This window comes from Podarcis cretensis (assembly GCF_951804945.1).
Source record: "Podarcis cretensis genome assembly, chromosome: 12".
Lineage (NCBI taxonomy): Eukaryota > Metazoa > Chordata > Lepidosauria > Squamata > Lacertidae > Podarcis > Podarcis cretensis.
In genome coordinates this window covers 45,568,489-45,586,011 of record NC_137181.1, presented here as the reverse complement: position 1 = coordinate 45,586,011, position 17,523 = coordinate 45,568,489, and the positions used below count along the sequence as shown (strand labels likewise).

The 17,523-nt window shown below is 41.6% G+C and overlaps 1 protein-coding gene across 4 annotated transcripts in view; it reads right to left on the bottom strand.

Annotated features, from left to right (window-relative positions):
• Positions 1-17,523, bottom strand: part of CNOT10 (CCR4-NOT transcription complex subunit 10) — a 41,735-nt gene that overhangs the window by 7,109 nt on the left and 17,103 nt on the right. The window contains exons 1-13 of one of the 4 annotated variants that reach the window (XM_079947273.1): positions 17,208-17,423; positions 13,669-13,763; positions 13,013-13,174; positions 12,515-12,665; positions 11,893-12,035; positions 11,377-11,463; positions 9,855-9,938; positions 8,805-8,922; positions 8,267-8,416; positions 7,205-7,407; positions 5,193-5,314; positions 4,134-4,310; positions 3,625-3,705 (exon numbers count right to left, since the gene is read on the bottom strand). In XM_079947273.1, the coding sequence (XP_079803399.1) occupies positions 3,625-3,705; positions 4,134-4,310; positions 5,193-5,314; positions 7,205-7,407; positions 8,267-8,416; positions 8,805-8,922; positions 9,855-9,938; positions 11,377-11,463; positions 11,893-12,035; positions 12,515-12,665; positions 13,013-13,174; positions 13,669-13,763; positions 17,208-17,229 (1,595 nt within the window). In that variant the 5' untranslated portion in view covers positions 17,230-17,423. Of the gene's footprint in view, positions 1-3,624; positions 3,706-4,133; positions 4,311-5,192; positions 5,315-7,204; positions 7,408-8,266; positions 8,417-8,804; positions 8,923-9,854; positions 9,939-11,376; positions 11,464-11,892; positions 12,036-12,514; positions 12,666-13,012; positions 13,175-13,668; positions 13,764-16,978; positions 17,058-17,207; positions 17,424-17,523 lie in introns of those variants that run through there. The other 3 variants (XM_079947272.1, XM_079947270.1, XM_079947271.1) reach the window with 3 other exon arrangements.

The following is a 17,523-nucleotide window of genomic DNA, read 5'->3' as shown; positions in this document are numbered from 1 at the left end:
GGAAATTCGTCTTGCGAAGCGCCTCGAAAAACGGAAAACCCTTTCGTCTAGTGGGTTTTTCATCTTGCAAGGCATTCGTCTTGCGGGGCACCACTGTACTAGGAATAAGAAACTTTTCCAGCAAGGGAATCTTTACAGTTGCTATACTTCAGCATGGCTGGCAGCTGTTAAAAGATATAAAGCAAAGAATTGGCACCCTTTACTATGCATCAAAACTTTGCAGGAGCCTAAACGGGTACTTGGGACGTGGGTGGCGCTGTGGTCTAAACCAAAGAGCCTAGGGCTTGCTGATCAGAAGGTCGGCGGTTCGAATCCCCGTGACGGAGTGAGCTCCCGTTGCTTGGTCCCTGCTCCTGCCAACCTAGCAGTTCGAAAGCATGTCGAAGTGCAAGTAGATAAATAGGTACCACTCCGGTGGGAAGGTAAACGGCATTTCTGTGTGCTGCTCTGGTTCACCAGAAGTGGCTTAGTCATGCTGGCCACATGACCCGGAAAAACTGTTTGGCTCCCTCGGCCAGTAAAGCAAGATGAGCACCACAACCCCAGAGTCATTCGCGACTGGAGCTAACGGTCAGGGATCCCTTTACCTTTAAAGGGGTACTTTTGGATTACAGTCCTAATCTGAAACACTTTTCATGACCCATATTCCCTCCCCGAAACAAATGTGCTTTCGAAATACTAGAGAAGCTCAAAACAGAACTCCCAAGTGTAAGTGATGACTAATAATAATGTATAATTTGCAAGCGATACTGCTTACACAGGATGAGACCAGGTGAAACAATTTGCAGGAGTTTACTACCAGCCACCCCTCCAAGGACACTTGCTGAGGACAGAGACTAGGAGAAGTATGGGACAGACAGGTGAGCCACTAAGCTGGGTTCAAGATATGGAACAAGAGAATCCATTAACACTGGGACTGCTGCTACTCTGCCATTACAGGTTTTTGATGTATGGCCATGACAACCAAAAATTCTGTATAGAATTTTTAACATGCTGACAACATCAACTGAAGGCAAAATTTGGTTCACAGGTCACGTGAAACTCCTTTCTGCCAAAGCTCCATCCCTCAGTAGCCAAGGACAGGGATAATTTGCGTGAGTGATAAAATTATTATTTCCCATGAAACAACAACACACTTCTATTCCCAGTCATCTTGTGCAGAAGATTAAAAATAGTGAGACATAAGGAGGGAGCCTACCTATCTAGAGCTAGCCTTACAGAAGCTAAAATCAATGTTTCTCTTCCCTCCTGTCATGCTTCCCATTCCCCGCCCCCCCCCCCCTTTCTGCTAGGAGTACAATCATTTTTGTTATAATGACAGGATTTTCTTGACAGGCTGTCAAGTTTCATCAACTGAGAACAACAGTGGATTGTGAAAGATTATTTTCCTTCCTTTACAGCACAATAAATGTCAAATGTGAGATTGTTTTCACAGCCTTGGCACTGTATACTTCCTTTACACCAAAACCTTCCACTTGCGGGATTGTGGGGTGGCATTCAATTAAGTTTCACTCACAGGGGCCCACTAAAATTAATGAACACATCTATGCTAGGCCCACTGATTTCAATAGGCCTACTCTTGAGTAAAACTTGGTTTAATGCCATTCACAGTTACTCACAATTACTAATGTTTAAGCAGAGCCATAACTACAAGCGGGGGTGGGCTAGCCTGTTTTTCTGCTCTGGGTGAAACCTCCAGAGGGGTGCCAAACTGGGTCTTTGACCTGGGTAAATTAAAGCCTAGTTTCGCCCCTGGTTTAAGTAACTGAGAGAAAACAGTCCAAATACAGTTTCATTTAAATGCTGCAATAAGGATTCATATGCACATTACATTTCTAGATATGCCAGTCTGAATTCACATTCAAGGGCACACATCCGCTATAGAATGGCCATGCCTAGTATTTACATGCAGAAGTTAATTCCCATACATGTACCCAAAATGCATGGATCAAAGCAAAAAACAAACCTGAAACACACTAATGCAGCTATTCCCACATTTTGGAAAGTGCATGGATTTATGGAGGAGGATGTACCTCTTTGCAAGGAAATGCAGCATTTACATGATTCCCCTATATATGGATGCTCATTTTTAATACTGATGAAACTTGTGCCATATAATAAGCTAGGACAAAAGGAGTTCTACGTTGACATAATGAAATTTTAACTTCCTCTCTCTTGCGCCTCTCAGATAATCACAATTTCCAGTGAAATATTTAACTGCATGTGAACACAAGTGGAAACCTACCACAGTAATGTTTCATAGGCAGCTTGCTTTCCTTTGAATCTCATGCCACCAATTATCCCGCAATGCAGAAGTTTTGTCCCGATGACTATCTGGGTCTGAGCATTCTAACTAGTACTCAGGATTACTAGATTCCACCTGGATGCATGCCCACCACAATGAAAGTATTTTGGGGAGAAAGTGGAGAGGATGCTAGTGCTGGGAGGAGACCCAGGTTTAACATCTTTATCAACACTGCCAAACACCAATTACAGAATGAGAGGGGGAGTTTCTGAAGTTGCATCCCTAGCTAACAGGACCAGTGGTCAGGGATGGTGGGAATTGTAGTCTCAAAACATCAGGAGGGCTGAGTTTGCCTATGCCTGCATTATAGGAACATACTAAATAAACACACAAGATGTCACCGGATGTTTTTTTGAATAAATAAGGTATTCATTGTATCAAATTGTAGATTTCAACGGAAGTTTCAGAAAGTTCAATGAAAAAAGCAGAAGACCCAGTAGATCAGTTCATTCTCTAGTCAGTTCATGCATAAGGTCCATACATGTATAAGTGTCTATTCCACCTTTCTGTTCATAGAGTCCAATTATCCACATGAAGGGTTGTTACAGTTCCACGGAATCCTTTCACAGAGTCTAAGACAAGGATTTCCAGAATATTAGCCTTGTTTCACCATCCTAGGCTTCTTCAGTAGAACAGGCTCATATGTAATATTACAGGACAGTGGATCTTACAGCATAGTAGTGGTCCTGTGAAAGGACTCTATGGAACTGTAACAAAAAGTACAGCCGGTTACGTCTTGTGTGCTTATTGAGTATGTTTCACGTAACTACAGGTTTGTTGTTCTTGTTGTTTTGCATTGTGGGAACATGCTAGAAAAAAGTACATTTCCCCCCCAAATATAATTAGTTTAAATTTAATTAGTGCTTTCCAGCTTCTAGGTGGTGACACAACTTACTGCAAGGGTGGGGAAGTTTTCTTCTTCTGAGCTTTTTTCTTTAGAGTGGGATTATCTGTTGAGAGGCCACATACTGGCGGGCCAGAGTCCATAGTGGGGGCCACCCCAGGCTGCCCCTTTTTTCCACAGCATTAAGTTAGGCTGAGGCTGCTCAATCAATTTACTGCTTATTAATAGCTACATGAAAAAAACTTTTATGGTGGATATATATGGAGCCAGGAATCTGTATAAACGGTCTAAATTCAGTATAGAACCTCCATTAATGTATCGTTAGCATATGTTCATATAAAATGTCATTAAAATAATTTGTACTCGAGATTTATATTAGGGAAAGCAAACTTAGATTGCTTTCTTTCAGAAACAAAGTCCACAGAATACTGTAACTGCGCTGTCTGGCAGCACATCCAGAAATTTTAGGACCTACCTTAAATTTTCTAGTTCTTGCTTCTTCAGTGGAGAAGATGGTGGAGCAGGAACGAATTTGTCTCCTTCGTGGCTTTTGCTACTGAAACAAAGACAGAGAGTGAGTAGCAACGTTAACAGCTTCCGAAATGTGAAATGATGAGAGGCTTGGAAAGTTAACAACCAGTAACATTTGCTTAGGCCTTAGGAAAAAAAGAGGAACAGGAAAGGGGCTGCTGTTGAGGGCCTCCATGAAAAAAAGGCTAATATCTGGAAAAAAGGCCAGTATCTGGAATACACACCAATAGAAACATACAAAGAAAGGAAGAGTAATAGTATAGTTACAACACCTTAGGTTTGCTAGATTTTATTTACGTGCAACACATTTGTTTTCAAACCACTTTTCACTACCCCCATTTTTCTCCGTATTCAATTATCCTAACTCTGTTAGCAGCCACAAAATTTCTTTTTAGAGTTGTGGGCAAGACACTTAGTGAAACAAGCAATAGAAACATCTGACACAGCACTCACCTGCAAGCTTCATTGTTCTCGCTGTTCTCATTATTCCCTCCCAACTGGTTGCCAATTTTAGATCCATTTTCCTGCTTTGGCTCCTGCTGGTCTTCAGGAAGCAGCAGCAAGGCATTTCTTAGACAAATTGCTGCAAACTCCATACTAGCTACAGGAATAGCTGAAGACTGGCCATCACTTGAAAACAGGAAAAAAAGTATATTGATGCTCTTTGTACTACATTAATATAGGCAAGGATTATAAGTCAGGAAGTCAAAATATTTTTCTTAATCTATAGCAGCTTTGGTTTACATGAAGTACTGTATTCCTGTTTTAAGTTGTTTCTGAATAAACTATATTATAAAGAAATAAACACAATTATGTCTTAGAGAAGTTTCAAGAATCCTGTGTAAAACTAAATTTAAGAAGATGGTCCCTTAAATCCCATAACCTAGCAAAGTAGTAATTTTGCTTTTTCTGCGCCCTTGGAGAACAAAGCTATACAAATTGTGCTAATGTGTTTGCTAAACCCATCTGACTGGATTCCATGTCCAGGTTCCACTTCATACCACATAGCCAATTATAAAGAAGTGTGTTCCGTAAGCAAGAGGAACTCAAATATGAGGCACAGCGGACAGCATTTGCACACTACAGCAAACCATAGTTCATGGTTTCCCATGAGCATGCAGATTGCTCCTGCTTTACCTGTGCTCCACAAGTGGGAACAACAAAACACAATAGTGTTCAATCACAATCCCCAGTTTGGACAAAACACAGGGATTGCTGTTTGTTGCTCTCACTCACGCTACAGGAGCAAAGTAGAAGGGACCTGCGTATTCATGGGAAATCATTAACCACGGTTTACTGTGAGATGCAGAGGGCCAGCCAACATAACTTTTCTCATACACAAAGCAGCCTTGTAAACGTTGCAACGCAAAGCATTTCCATTCACATGATTGGCTGAAAACTAATACTTAAAGAAATAAAAAAATAGCACCAAGAAAGGGCACATTGGAAATGCTTTCAGCCAACCAGCAACTTCCCTTTCAGATAACAGCAACGTAAAATTGCACAACTTACTTATAAACAATGTTCTGTACAGACTGGGATGCCAGTACTATTTTACGATGATATCCTTGACCTACAATGGACTGTACAATGCCCTTTTTGCTTGGAAGTCCTTTTGTTTCTTGTTCTGAACTCTAGGGAACAAACATTTAAGGTATCAAGAGGAATATTTATTAGATAAAGGCTGGCATTTTCTCTAGCTGCTGCTATTCAGTATTCTGTTCCTTCTTTCCATAGCATCTTTATACTCTGCATTATATTCCCATTTTTCTAGGCACAATAGGAATTTCAGTTGTACTTATTACAAGCCAGTTTACATGCAGACAACACCCACAAAAAAGACTGCCAATACCAAGGTCAGACCTCAACTCAGGAATTCATTGCAGGAATCTACGCTGGCATTAAAAGCAATCAGTCCCAACCCAATTTAACATGGTCCCAGGAAGAGCAAACAATGTCCTTTCCTGCCTGGAAATCTAAGTCTCTTTTTTTAAAAAAAGATAAAAGCCCATAAAACTCTTGTTTGCACTTGCACAACCAGCCTGCTTCAACTCAAGGTGTTAAGTTGTATTCCTATATCGCCATCATTCTACCAGGCTCTTTTGAGCATGCTGAATGGTTTCCATTGTGTTATTAGAAAATATTTGGTTTTAACGGGTCTGAAACACTATATTAACTTAAGTGGAAATATGATATACACCAGCTAGCCACTTTTAGTCTCAACATATATTTGGGGTCCCACCTTAATCAGGGTCCAACAATCTTGATCTCCACCTTCCCCATTAGCCGGCCATGAGAGGGAACCTGTGATTTGCTTTAGCTCTATGCTTGCTGAATGAAAGCAGGCAGCCAACAGAAACCAGAGCAGGGAGAAAAACCAGCACACAGCTATTACGCTCACAAGCTTTCAGCTGGAGGATATCGCAAAGGCACTCCTGTTTCTCCCTGACCTTGTGCTACATTTCAAAGATGAAGCATGAACAACACTCCATCTCTCAAAACCAAAAGTGTTAAGAACGGGGGGGGGGGGGTGTTAATTATTATTTGCTACTGTATTGGTGGTAGTTGTGAACCAATTTAGGTCAGGCTGCAACTCAGTAGATAGTATCTACCCACTTTCAGAAAGCCAACTCTGCAGACACAGAATCTAAACCTGAATAATACAAAGATTATTCCAGGATTGACTGCTAGCTCACCGACCAAATTCAACCACTCTGATTTAAACACCCACCTAATTGGGCATTAACACCAACATCCTTTTCCGACATCATGTTAAACTATGTTTCAGTGTTGTGGGCACAAGCTGGCTCGTGAACTTTCCACTTCCCTCTCTTCCACCACTGCTGCAATATTAAATGCTTACACTTCTGCATTTAAACTAAGTTTCGGAAACTGAAACTAGGTTAAACTATGGTTTGTTCAAACACATCAAACCTTAGCCCACGATCCTTGCATATTAGCAAACCATTCCCATAGTTCGGATATAAAGAGTAACTGGTCAGCTTAAAAGTGGAAGCTTATAATCTCTTCATGGGTATGCAAGGGGAAGAGAGAACCATGTGATACTAAACTCTGCTGCTGCTCATGGATGTAATGGTAAGCAATTGTCCAGAATTATGTCCAAACCAAGCGTAGCATACCATACCATACCATATAGCAGAACACAGAAGCAGTTTCTAAAATCAGAAACTGAAATATGCAGATGATGCAAATCAACCAAAGAGGCTCACAAGGAACAAAATGGAAGTGCAGTTGTTTTCCTATAATAAAAAATGGCTCCTTTCAACAACCTGAAGAAAATGGTGATAACTCTCTTTAATAGTTTCCCAGAGTATTTAAAGACTTGGCTCCTCACTAGGATTTCCAGGTTGTTCTACAAAGATACTGAAGCAGCTGAGAATACTGTGAACTTAAGAACTGCAGGGTTAAAAAAAACATTAAACTCCCAGAACTGCATTTTTGTATGTATGTGCTATTAAACTATTTCTGATTAGGAAAAAAATAATCTGTGGGGTTCATCTTACTCCTTTATTGGCAGCTATACAGCATTCAGCTATCCTCAGCCAGAGACGAGGGTTCGAATGATAAACTTGGACGGCTTCTATCAGGCATTCAAAAGCAGCTAGCGGTCTCCCAATATGCAAGAGCTGAATGCCGCAGTTATACAGCAACTCATAACGCTTGTTAGTCAACAAGGTGCACATTGGTCGTCCTGAGAACTTTTTACCTGTGAAAAAGAATCAGATAACATTAAGTGCAAAAAGGACACTGCTGGAAAAGGAATAGGTTAATTAACAAGTCACGCTGGAGCTAACCAAAACTAGAATATAATCACTGCTTTCCCACGACCACTAACCTCTTCGTGACATAATCATATTTTAACGAGTGACTTGCACTTGGACGCACAAATTACTTCATAGCGAAAGTAGGGATCTGAATCCTGTCAATTAAGACCAAGTCAAATTCTCCCCCCTCCCAAAAAAACCCTCTTTTTTATTTGAGTTGAGGCTGCACTAATGTGGTCAATTCTTCATGCCATGACAATTTTCCAATTCAAGGAACCCAATATATCTTGTGCACTCTATACATAGTAGCTTTGCATCTCTCAAAGTTATTCGCTTATGGTAAGCAGGATTGCTGGAGGGAGAACTTTAGATAAGGGCTCAAAACGTTAGGGAGCAGCTTGCATGTGCGACAGTAGCATGACCACCAGAGATATGAGAGAGGTGAGGCCAATGAGTGCAACCTCCCACATTCCTCATGCAGTTCTTGTAAGGAGTCTATCTGGTACTTAAAATACATATAAAGTCTGGCTAACTCCTTTATAAATTTAGGTGATGCACTAAATTGATTACTATTTAAACATTTGGAAGAACTGAGGCTCTGCTTTTTGCATTATGTGGTCTAGGTGGAAAAATAGGTTGGAAAATACAATTCTACATATTAAGAAGTCACATATTAAGTAGTTTTTCGATACTGATGTATTTCAATTGCGGGAGGGAGCCATTTCATGCTTATATTATAGGCCCATAAAAATACAATTTGCTAATGCCTGCAGCGTGTTTTTTATTACTAGTCGACCTTACCTGTGTCGGAGCCACCTGTTCCAAGCTGTGCACAGGCATTGTCATTCTCCTGCAAGGCCTTTTTGAAATAGAAAATTCCCAAGTTGTGTTTCCCCATAGCAAAATGGATGCACCCAAGGTTATTCCAGAACATGCACCGTAAGCATTCACCTAAGAAATAAATAAATAAATGAAATTCTGGATTTTGATTTTTTTTTTTTAAAAGGCCCACAGGGACTGCCACCGCTGCTCGTTTTGCTCGCCAATGCCCTCATTTCCTCATAGCACCTTTGTATCCTTCTAGTCCTGCTTTATTGAAACCTCTGCTGTTGTTCAAAACTGCCATTTTAAAACCCGCACTCTCTTTTGCTCCCCTCCTATGAGTTTATGCAAATTTTCCAATGGGGGCTGTGTGATGACAGCCTTGCATTTTTATGTATATAGGAAGAAATCTACTAGAGATACTCCTGTCCACACAAGCATTTTACACCAATTCAAGGAAAGGGAATTAAAATGTGAAATGAAGCCCCGTTTTTGCAAACATATAAGTTTAAGGTACCTGTTTTCATAAATCCCGGATGTTCTACGATGTTTGAGCTGTTCAGCAGCTTTACTGCTTTCCGATAATTGCCTCTTAAATACTCAAAATTGCTTTTCAGAAAGAGAGAAGGAGCAGACTGTAAAGAGAACAATATCCATGGTTACTCGTACTTTGAAGGGAGAAATTGAGTGTGGCTGGATACTCCAGTTATCTACATGAGAGAAACAGTATGCTCAGAAGTGACTGCACATCCATCAGCCAGAAAGCCATCACTTACCAGTCCAAGCAGGACTTGCAGTGTGGCCTGAAGGACTGCTGACATAAGCAGGGGGTCATAAAATTGAGAGGCTGCTTAAGAGAAATAGCTACAACAGAGAAACTTACTCCAAAGGAATTCATAAGTGCAGGGAAGTGAAGCTGGAAGCAAGAGCAGCCAGTGGGGAGAGACAGCGGCACGGTCATGTCCCCCAAGCAGCACCACTATGGAGGCAAGGCAGGGAGGCTGCAAGGGAAGGGGGACCAGCTGAGCCAATCAGGTGCTCTCATTGGTTTACTCATACCACCCAACCTTGTTGTTGCTCTGCCCTGCTAAGCAGCAGTGACAATGGCACCAGGAGACCAGTCCTGTATTGGTGCCCCGACCCCTTCTTGGCTGGTAGTAATGGAAGAACTGGGATGGAAGGTATTTGGGGCACTGACCTCTTTGAAGAAATGTGATTGGGGGGGGGGCTTTTACAACTCTTATTCTGCTGCTAAAACCCAACCGAGTACAAGTTCAAATCTTTAAATGAAACATTAGAATCTACAAAATCAATCATCACCTATAAAGCTACTGCCAAGTCCTATCACAGATGTATAAACTAGATGAATAGTTATATCATTAACAATCCAGAATCAGGTTGGGACTCTAGAAGTCCCAACTATGTCATTTTCTCAAATCCTAAAAGAGAGTCTTTATTTTCAATGTCTCCCTTCCACATTACGATCTGTCCATCAAATGCTATGATGAATGAATGATTCTTTAAAAATACAAACATGTGACTTAAACCAACAGTTATGGTTACTTACATTTCCAGCGGTGTTCATAACGGACTTTATCTCCCTCTTGCATGCTTTCAGAGACTTCATCTGAATATAGGCTCGCACCTTATACTGTTAATGAATAAGTGATCTCATGAAACTGAAATAAAACTATGACTGCTACTCTGAAATTAATTATTGTATTTGGGGAACAATATACAGTGACATGCCATGATACACAATTTGCTGAACAAAGGTTAAAACATGTTTATGTTCAAAATTGAATATCTGAAGATAAATTGAAGCCTTAACACAGTTGAGGAATTGTGTACTAAACTAAATTGCTAATTAAAATAGCCCACCAACATTGTTTAAGGGTCATCAGAAAATCCATACTACACTTTAGTATATTTCATTAGTAAAGGATATACAAAGCAAAAGGTTAGAACTGTATTATATGCTTGCAAAATAGGCGTAACGATTTGAAATACTGAAACTAAAGACTAATTCACACATCTAAGTGGCTGCCTATTTTGTCCACGTAATAATACCTTCTGGGTACATAATTATACAGAGAAACTTGCTGTGAACTGACACGCACATGGATATTGATAACGAAGGACAGCAACTATTTCCACAATCAGAGTGACTAGATTGAGCACAATGTTTGCCAGAAAAAAATAGTTGCTGTGAGCTGTATCTAACACAGGCCAGTACACAACAAAGCTACTCTTACAGTTATATACATTGGAGTGACTGTGGAATGGAAATAATTACACAAATGGTCTGAAGCTCAACATCAAAAAAAGAAGATCATGGCCACTGGTCCCATCACCTCCTGGCAAACAGAAGGGGAAGAAATGGAGGCAGTGAGAGATTTTACTTTCTTGGGCTCCATGATCACTGCAGATGGTGACAGCAGCCACGAAATTAAGAGACGCCTGCTTCTTGGGAGAAAAGCAATGACAAACCTAGACAGCATCTTAAAAAGTAGAGACATCACCTTGCCAACAAAGGTCCGTATAGTAAAAGCTATGGTTTTCCCAGTAGCAATGTATGGAAGTGAGAGCTGGACCATAAAGAAGGCTGATCGCTGAAGAATTGATGCTTTTGAATTCTGGTGCTGGAGGAGACTCTTGAGAGTCCCATGGACTGCAAGAAGATCAAACCTATCCATTCTTAAGGAAATCAGCCCTGAGTGCTCACTGGAAGGACAGATCGTGAAGCTGAGGCTCCAATACTTTGGCCACCTCATGAGAAGAGAAGACTCCCTGGAAAAGACCCTGATGCTGGGAAAGATGGAGGGCACAAGGAGAAGGGGACAACAGAGGACGAGATGGTTGGATAGTGTCTTCGAAGCTACCAGCATGAGTTTGACCAAACTGCGGGAGGCAGTGGAAGACAGAAGTGCCTGGCGTGCTCTGGTCCATGGGGTCACGAAGAGTCAGACACGACTAAACAACAACAACACACATATGTCCTAGCCTTGGGTCACTTGAAAAATGCAAAACAGCATGTAGTACCTTCTAAAGTGTCATATAGAATAAAAAAGCCCTATATTTAGTCTTACCTGGTGAATTTTAGACTTAGCAGCTTCTGTCAGGGTTCCACTTTCAGCTTTGTGATTGGAAGTTTCCTTACTAGTGTTATTACCTGTCTGATCACAAATTGAGAGATGAAACAATTGTCAGATTTTAAAGCAGATGATTGTGGGTGTTACATGACACATAGTTCATAATTCCTGAAGCATCTCATGAAGGAGTAGCCCTCCAACCCTAATTAACCTAATGAAGGCATTGCCACAAAAACAGTCACAGAGAAAAGCCTATGAGATGGCAGCTGTGACTCTCAAAAGCAACACCTGTGTGAAAATAAAACAAAACACAAATTGTTAAGAGGCCACCAGAAAGCAGTTTGGCTACAATAAAGGATTCCTATGCTGTTAAAAATAAGTTTACTTATTAATGTGAACAGTTCCAAATCCGAACTATATGAAATTCCACTATTGTTTCAAAAGGCCAATTAAGATTTAGCTGGACAAGCATTCTTAAATTACTACATTTCCTCTATATTCTCCTAGACCTACCTCATTTTTCCCATTTTTGTTGTTGCCACCTTGTAAAATCATTTTTTCCAATACAGCAAGCAGATGCAAGGCTTTTTCAGCTTGGCAAGTCAGCAGGTATAAGTCTACAAGCAGGAAGCACACTGCCTGGGCAAATCTCTCCTCTAGAAGACAAAATAACAAAACATTTAGTCCTTTCCTCGATAGTGTTCGCTAAAACTAGTTCAAGGATACTAAACCTGTCCCAAATGCAGGTGATTTTCACATTTACATTAAGGATTACTTATGAAAACCAACCACCACAATACTTTTCTGGTTTAAATACTGACTTTGTTAAGGCTTTCAGTTTAAGGCTAGTCATATAAGTGCACATAATTAGACAGCAGCTTCTGCAAACTTCTGAAGTTGTGCATATGAAGAGGTATCTGAACACAGGCAGCTACATATTTGCTCCTGTGATTACAGTATACTATTGTTATATGCAAAAGAGAAAAATATGTTCAATTATTTTTGAACTATTTATCTTGACTAGCTATGTAATTTTAAATATAACGAATACAAATTAGCTTTATCAAGCAAAAGTTGCATGAAATCTGAGATAGGGGAGATGAGGAACAGGAGCCTTTTACCTCTGTCAACTTACCAAAAGGTTCTATGAATTGATAAAGCTTCTCTCCAACTATTATCGCTTCAGTGTACTGCCGAAGATGGTACAAAATAACAGCTTGATTGTAGTAAAGCATGCTGTTTTCAACATCATCTAATCCATCCATTTCCTCAACAGCTGAATGAACCTGGGGGATAAAAACACAGCCCTTTTTTTCCTTACCCACTCCTCCATTTATGACCAAATAAAAAAAAGCACTGTTAAATCAGTATGTGCTACAGACTGGTCTACGTGAAAATGTAACTTGCTATTGCCATTTCCCAAAGCACCCCAAATACAAGATGATAAGTTTACTTACAAACAGAAATAAGAACAGAAAGAACTTCCTGCAGTATCTACTCTGGTCTTCAAGATTCCACTGCCTTTTGGAAATGACTTTTTGCAGGATTATGGAGGGACGAGAAATATTTGTGCAAATCACAAGGAACCCTTTACAAAAAAGAGGGCGGAAACAAGCAAACAAGCAAGCAATACCTGGTTTTTCAGCTGATTAAGTGTTTGTTTCAAGTTGTCAGTTGTCGTCTGATTACTTTTACAGAACTCTGCTACTGCCATGTTCAAAACTATTTTGTAATCATCCTTGTTAATTTCTTGCAAGCAGCTAAGGTGTTGTAGACAAGCTTCGTAGTTGCCAGCCTGCAAGGATCACAGTTGAAAAGGCAATGTTTAAACAGACACATTTTAAAAATCAAAACCCAGCTTAGAATTCCAAAACACTGCTTCTAATTTACAGAGGAGCACAGGCACATGTCACATTTTCCAATCTGGAACAAGTCATGTGTGCAATCCCTCCGCCCGTCTCCTTTTCCTACCTCAGTGGGAAATATTTGCCTAGCTAGCAGCCTGAACTATGCAGAAACCAAAATATTAAAAGGATTGCTAGAGTGGAAAGATCTATCAAATTTCCCCTGCAAAAACGTCAGACTAAAGGCTGGAGGTATTCTATACCTTTTGGGATGTCTGAATTTATTCTTTATAAGAAGCAGTGCCTATGATGTGAAATAAGCTGCTCCTCAAAATCATACCAGCTCCACACTTTGCTTGCTATGGGAAACACTGTGCTTCCAAAAACTATCTATCACACTACATGTGTATGACATACATATTTGCTATCTCAAGAATTGCCTTACCATGAATGCTTGCAGAGCACTGTTTGAGAGCTCCTTCTCTTGATCAGTAATCCCAGATGATGTGCCTGCTGCTTCATGTTTTTCTGCTCCCTGATCTGCAACACAAGTGTTTCAAACAACAGCTAACTCCAAGCATAGTTTCAAACCATTCTAAGCAAAGCTTAAATCATATTGTGTTCTTGCTCGTGCTCCAAGCATATTTTTTCTGAGAGAATACTGAATTCTGTAATTTTGAATCCTTGCTTTTAAAGGTTCAGGTATATGTCATTAAGAACAGCAGGTTGAAATAAATAAGTCAATGAGAAACTTAAGTATGTGGGTAAACAGTGTGGCTTGCTTGGCACCTTACAGAAGGGTTTGGCGGAATGTAGATCAGATTTGCTGGGAGATGTATGGGTGATTTGCAGTTAAGATGAGAAGTATATCGAACTCCCAACACATCAACAGCCGAAACAACTAAAAAGCTATTTGCAATAGACTGCTGAAAATGAAAACTTAGAAATACACTCCTAGTTTTCCCTAAGTGAAAGCACTTGTCAGCTTGGTTCTGGTAGGAATCACAAATTTCTGGAGTAAGCATGTGCAAAAATCTAGTTACAGGTAGGTAGCCATGTTGGTCTGCCGTAGTCGAAACAAAATAAAAAAATTCCTTCCAGTACTACCTTAGAGACCAACTAGGTTTGTTACTGTATTCTGAAGAAGTGTGCATGCACATGAAAGCTCATACCAATAACAAACTTAGTTGGTCTCTAAGGTGCTACTGGAAGGAATTTTATTATTTTGTTTCGACATGTGCAAAGAGGAACCCTGTTTCTTAATTCCTAGCACACATGCATACACCTGAGCCTGTATTTTGCAAAAGACTCGAGTTCGTGGACCTCAGAGTTCTAATAAAAAGTGAAGTCTGACATTTCTTCCCTTACAAAGTCCACAAGAAAATCCAAGTTCACCTTTAAAGCGTTTTTGCCCAGTTTAGGTTGAACTCTGATGAAAAAGGCCATTCTGGCTTCTATTACACATTCCTTGGTTACAACCAGATTAGATTACTTCAATGTGTTCTATTTGGGGCTGCCTTTGAAGTGTTCTGACACTTCCAACTGATGGAAAGCATATTAGCAATTTTATTTTATTTTTGTATACTGATATTATACCAGCTTCATTAGCTTCAAATACAAAACCCTGGTTTTGGCCTTTACAGACGTAAAAGTTTTAGGATGTGAATATCTAAGGGATCACCTCCTCCCAAATCCTAGTTGGGACCTACTTGCATACTTAAGTCTTCAGCTGAGGCTCTCCTCTGTGTTACCACATTGCATATCAAATAGTGGTGGAACAGTGGTTCTATCCAGGCTTTAAGAAAACTTGTCTAGATTCCTCTTATGCCAGCCTGTAGGTGCCAGATCAATATGTTATTGTTTTGAAAGTTGTTTGAACTGTGTGGTCACAGAGAACTCTTCTCTCTATTATAGATCATTGAAACAGCTGCTTCTGTAGATTGGTCAGTCCCATTCCATCTGCAGCTCGTATCTTTCACCTGCAGGAAAAAAAGCTTGAATCCCAAGCCTCTTCTTACTATATTGTACCTTTTCATGGATCTTTTGGTGATGAAACCTGGGGTATAAATAAAATACAGTATTTGATTGCCCATGTTGATGCCATTTCACTGGTTTTGATGCCATTGCACTCGTTTCCCAGAGGCTGTTTTGCTATTAGTAGTTTTTTTTAAAAAAATAAATGATTGTTTTATTATAGCACAATAGCTCTGGAAGATGGCACCTGCAAGAATACCTTGTTCCCTATTACATCTTGTCACTACCTCAACCGAGTCCTCAAACTGGGTCTAGGGACTGGCCTCACTGCACTGTCAGAGGATTCTCAGGCACGTTTATCAGTTCAGATAGAGAGCTGACTAGCCACAAGAGAAACAGCATTGGAGCCCAGGCTAATTCATTGTGTTCCTTACATTATGCCCCCCAAGGTACAAGAGTGCTGCACTGCACAGAGGATGTACAGGGAAACTCCCAGGGCATGTTTTGTTTTGATTTGATTGAATGCCCGCATGCTGCTTTTCCAGCAACACTGAGCTCAAAGCAGCTCATGATATTAAAAATGAGCAAATGAGATTTCTACCAATACAATATATACAAAACACAAGAGCATATGAAGCGAAAAACCAACCAACCATAATTCGATATGCAATGCAGTTCAAAACAAACATGTTTTATACACACACACACATATACATACATACATATATATATATATATATATATATGTACAGTGGTACCTCGGGTTAAGTACTTAATTCGTTCCGGAGGTCCATACTTAACCTGAATCTGTTCTTAACCTGAAGCACCACTTTAGCTAATGGGGCCTCCTGCTGCTGCCGCGCCGCCGGAGCCCGATTTCTGTTCTCATCCTGAAGCAAAGTTCTTAACCCGAGGTAATATTTCTAGGTTAACGGAGTCTGTAACCTGAAGCGTATGGAACCCAAGGTACCACTGTATCAGAAATAGCTGCTGACCACCAGCTGACACAACTTCTCTGGGAAGGGGCAGCAGCATAGCCCCCGGCAGCAGGTTCTTTTGGAGTATGGGCCTGAGAAGCCCTTTTAGTTGCCCCCTGAACATCCATAGTGGAAGAAAAGCAAAATTTAAATGCAATCAAGCGCACCTGCCAGCACCCTCTCACAAGGAGCTCTTTCATTTATTTCTGTTTTATTTACTACGTTTACATACCACCTTTACCCTCCAAGGACCTCAAGGTGGTGCGAATGGTGCCCCTCCTCTCCGTTTCATCCTGTCAACAACCCGGCGAGGTAGGCTAGGCCTCCAACCTCACCCCAGAGAGCTTTGTGGCCGAGTGAGGCATTTGTCCTCCCAAGGCTGTACTCCAACACTCTAACCATTAGGCCACACAGCAGGGACCCTCTGTAACAGTACAAAACCACAGAGGGTCGCCTAGTCCAGTGTTTCCCAACCTTGGGTCCCTAGCGGTTTTTGGACTACAACTCCCATCATACTTAGCGAGCAAGACTAGTGGTCAGGGATGATGGGAAATGTAGTCCAAAAACAGCTAGAGACCAAAGGTTGGGAAACACTGGCCTAGTCCAACCCCCCCCCCCCCCCAATGCAGGAACCTCAACTGTCAGGTTGGGCCCCCTCATGTTTTAGTTGTTGTTTACTCCCCTTGTGGGCTGGGGAAGAGGAGGCGGGATAAAACCCGCAACTTGAGCCTCTTCCCCAGGCGGCAGCGACCACTAGGCGAAGCTGCCCCTCGCATCCCCGCTCCTGAGAAGGCGACGCCTCACCCCGTCTGCCGGCCCTACATTCCAGAACCGCGCGGAGGTACACACAGCACCCCTCCCGCCCCATCCAATGAGGGCAGAGGAACCGCGGCTGAAAGGGCGATCATTCCGCCACGACCACCCAAAGGAGGTTATTCTCCTTCCCCCCCCCCTCCGCCTGAGGAAGAACAAGTAGCCCCGCAAACAGCCGAGGCAGCCCCGAAGAGGCAGCCCGCGCCTGCTTTGTCCTCACCTCCGCCTTTGTCCGCTGCCATGGATGCTGCTCAAGACTCGCGCGCGGCTTATTAAAAGGCGGGGAAGGAAAAAGACGCCGTGTCTCTCTCTCTCTCTCTTTCTCTCTCTCTCTCCACCCCCGCAGTCTCAGGTGGACTCGACCGCCTCCTGCGACAGCACCGCCGGGCTAGAAGAAGAGGAGCGGAGGGGAGGGGGGGCGAGTCTATTTTATACTCCCCACCTCAGGTTCCGCCAAGCAGCGCTCGCTCTCTTCCTCTCCGCTTCCGGGTGAGGCGGGGGGGCCTTTCTAGGCCAGTGGCGTCTTCTCGTTTGCC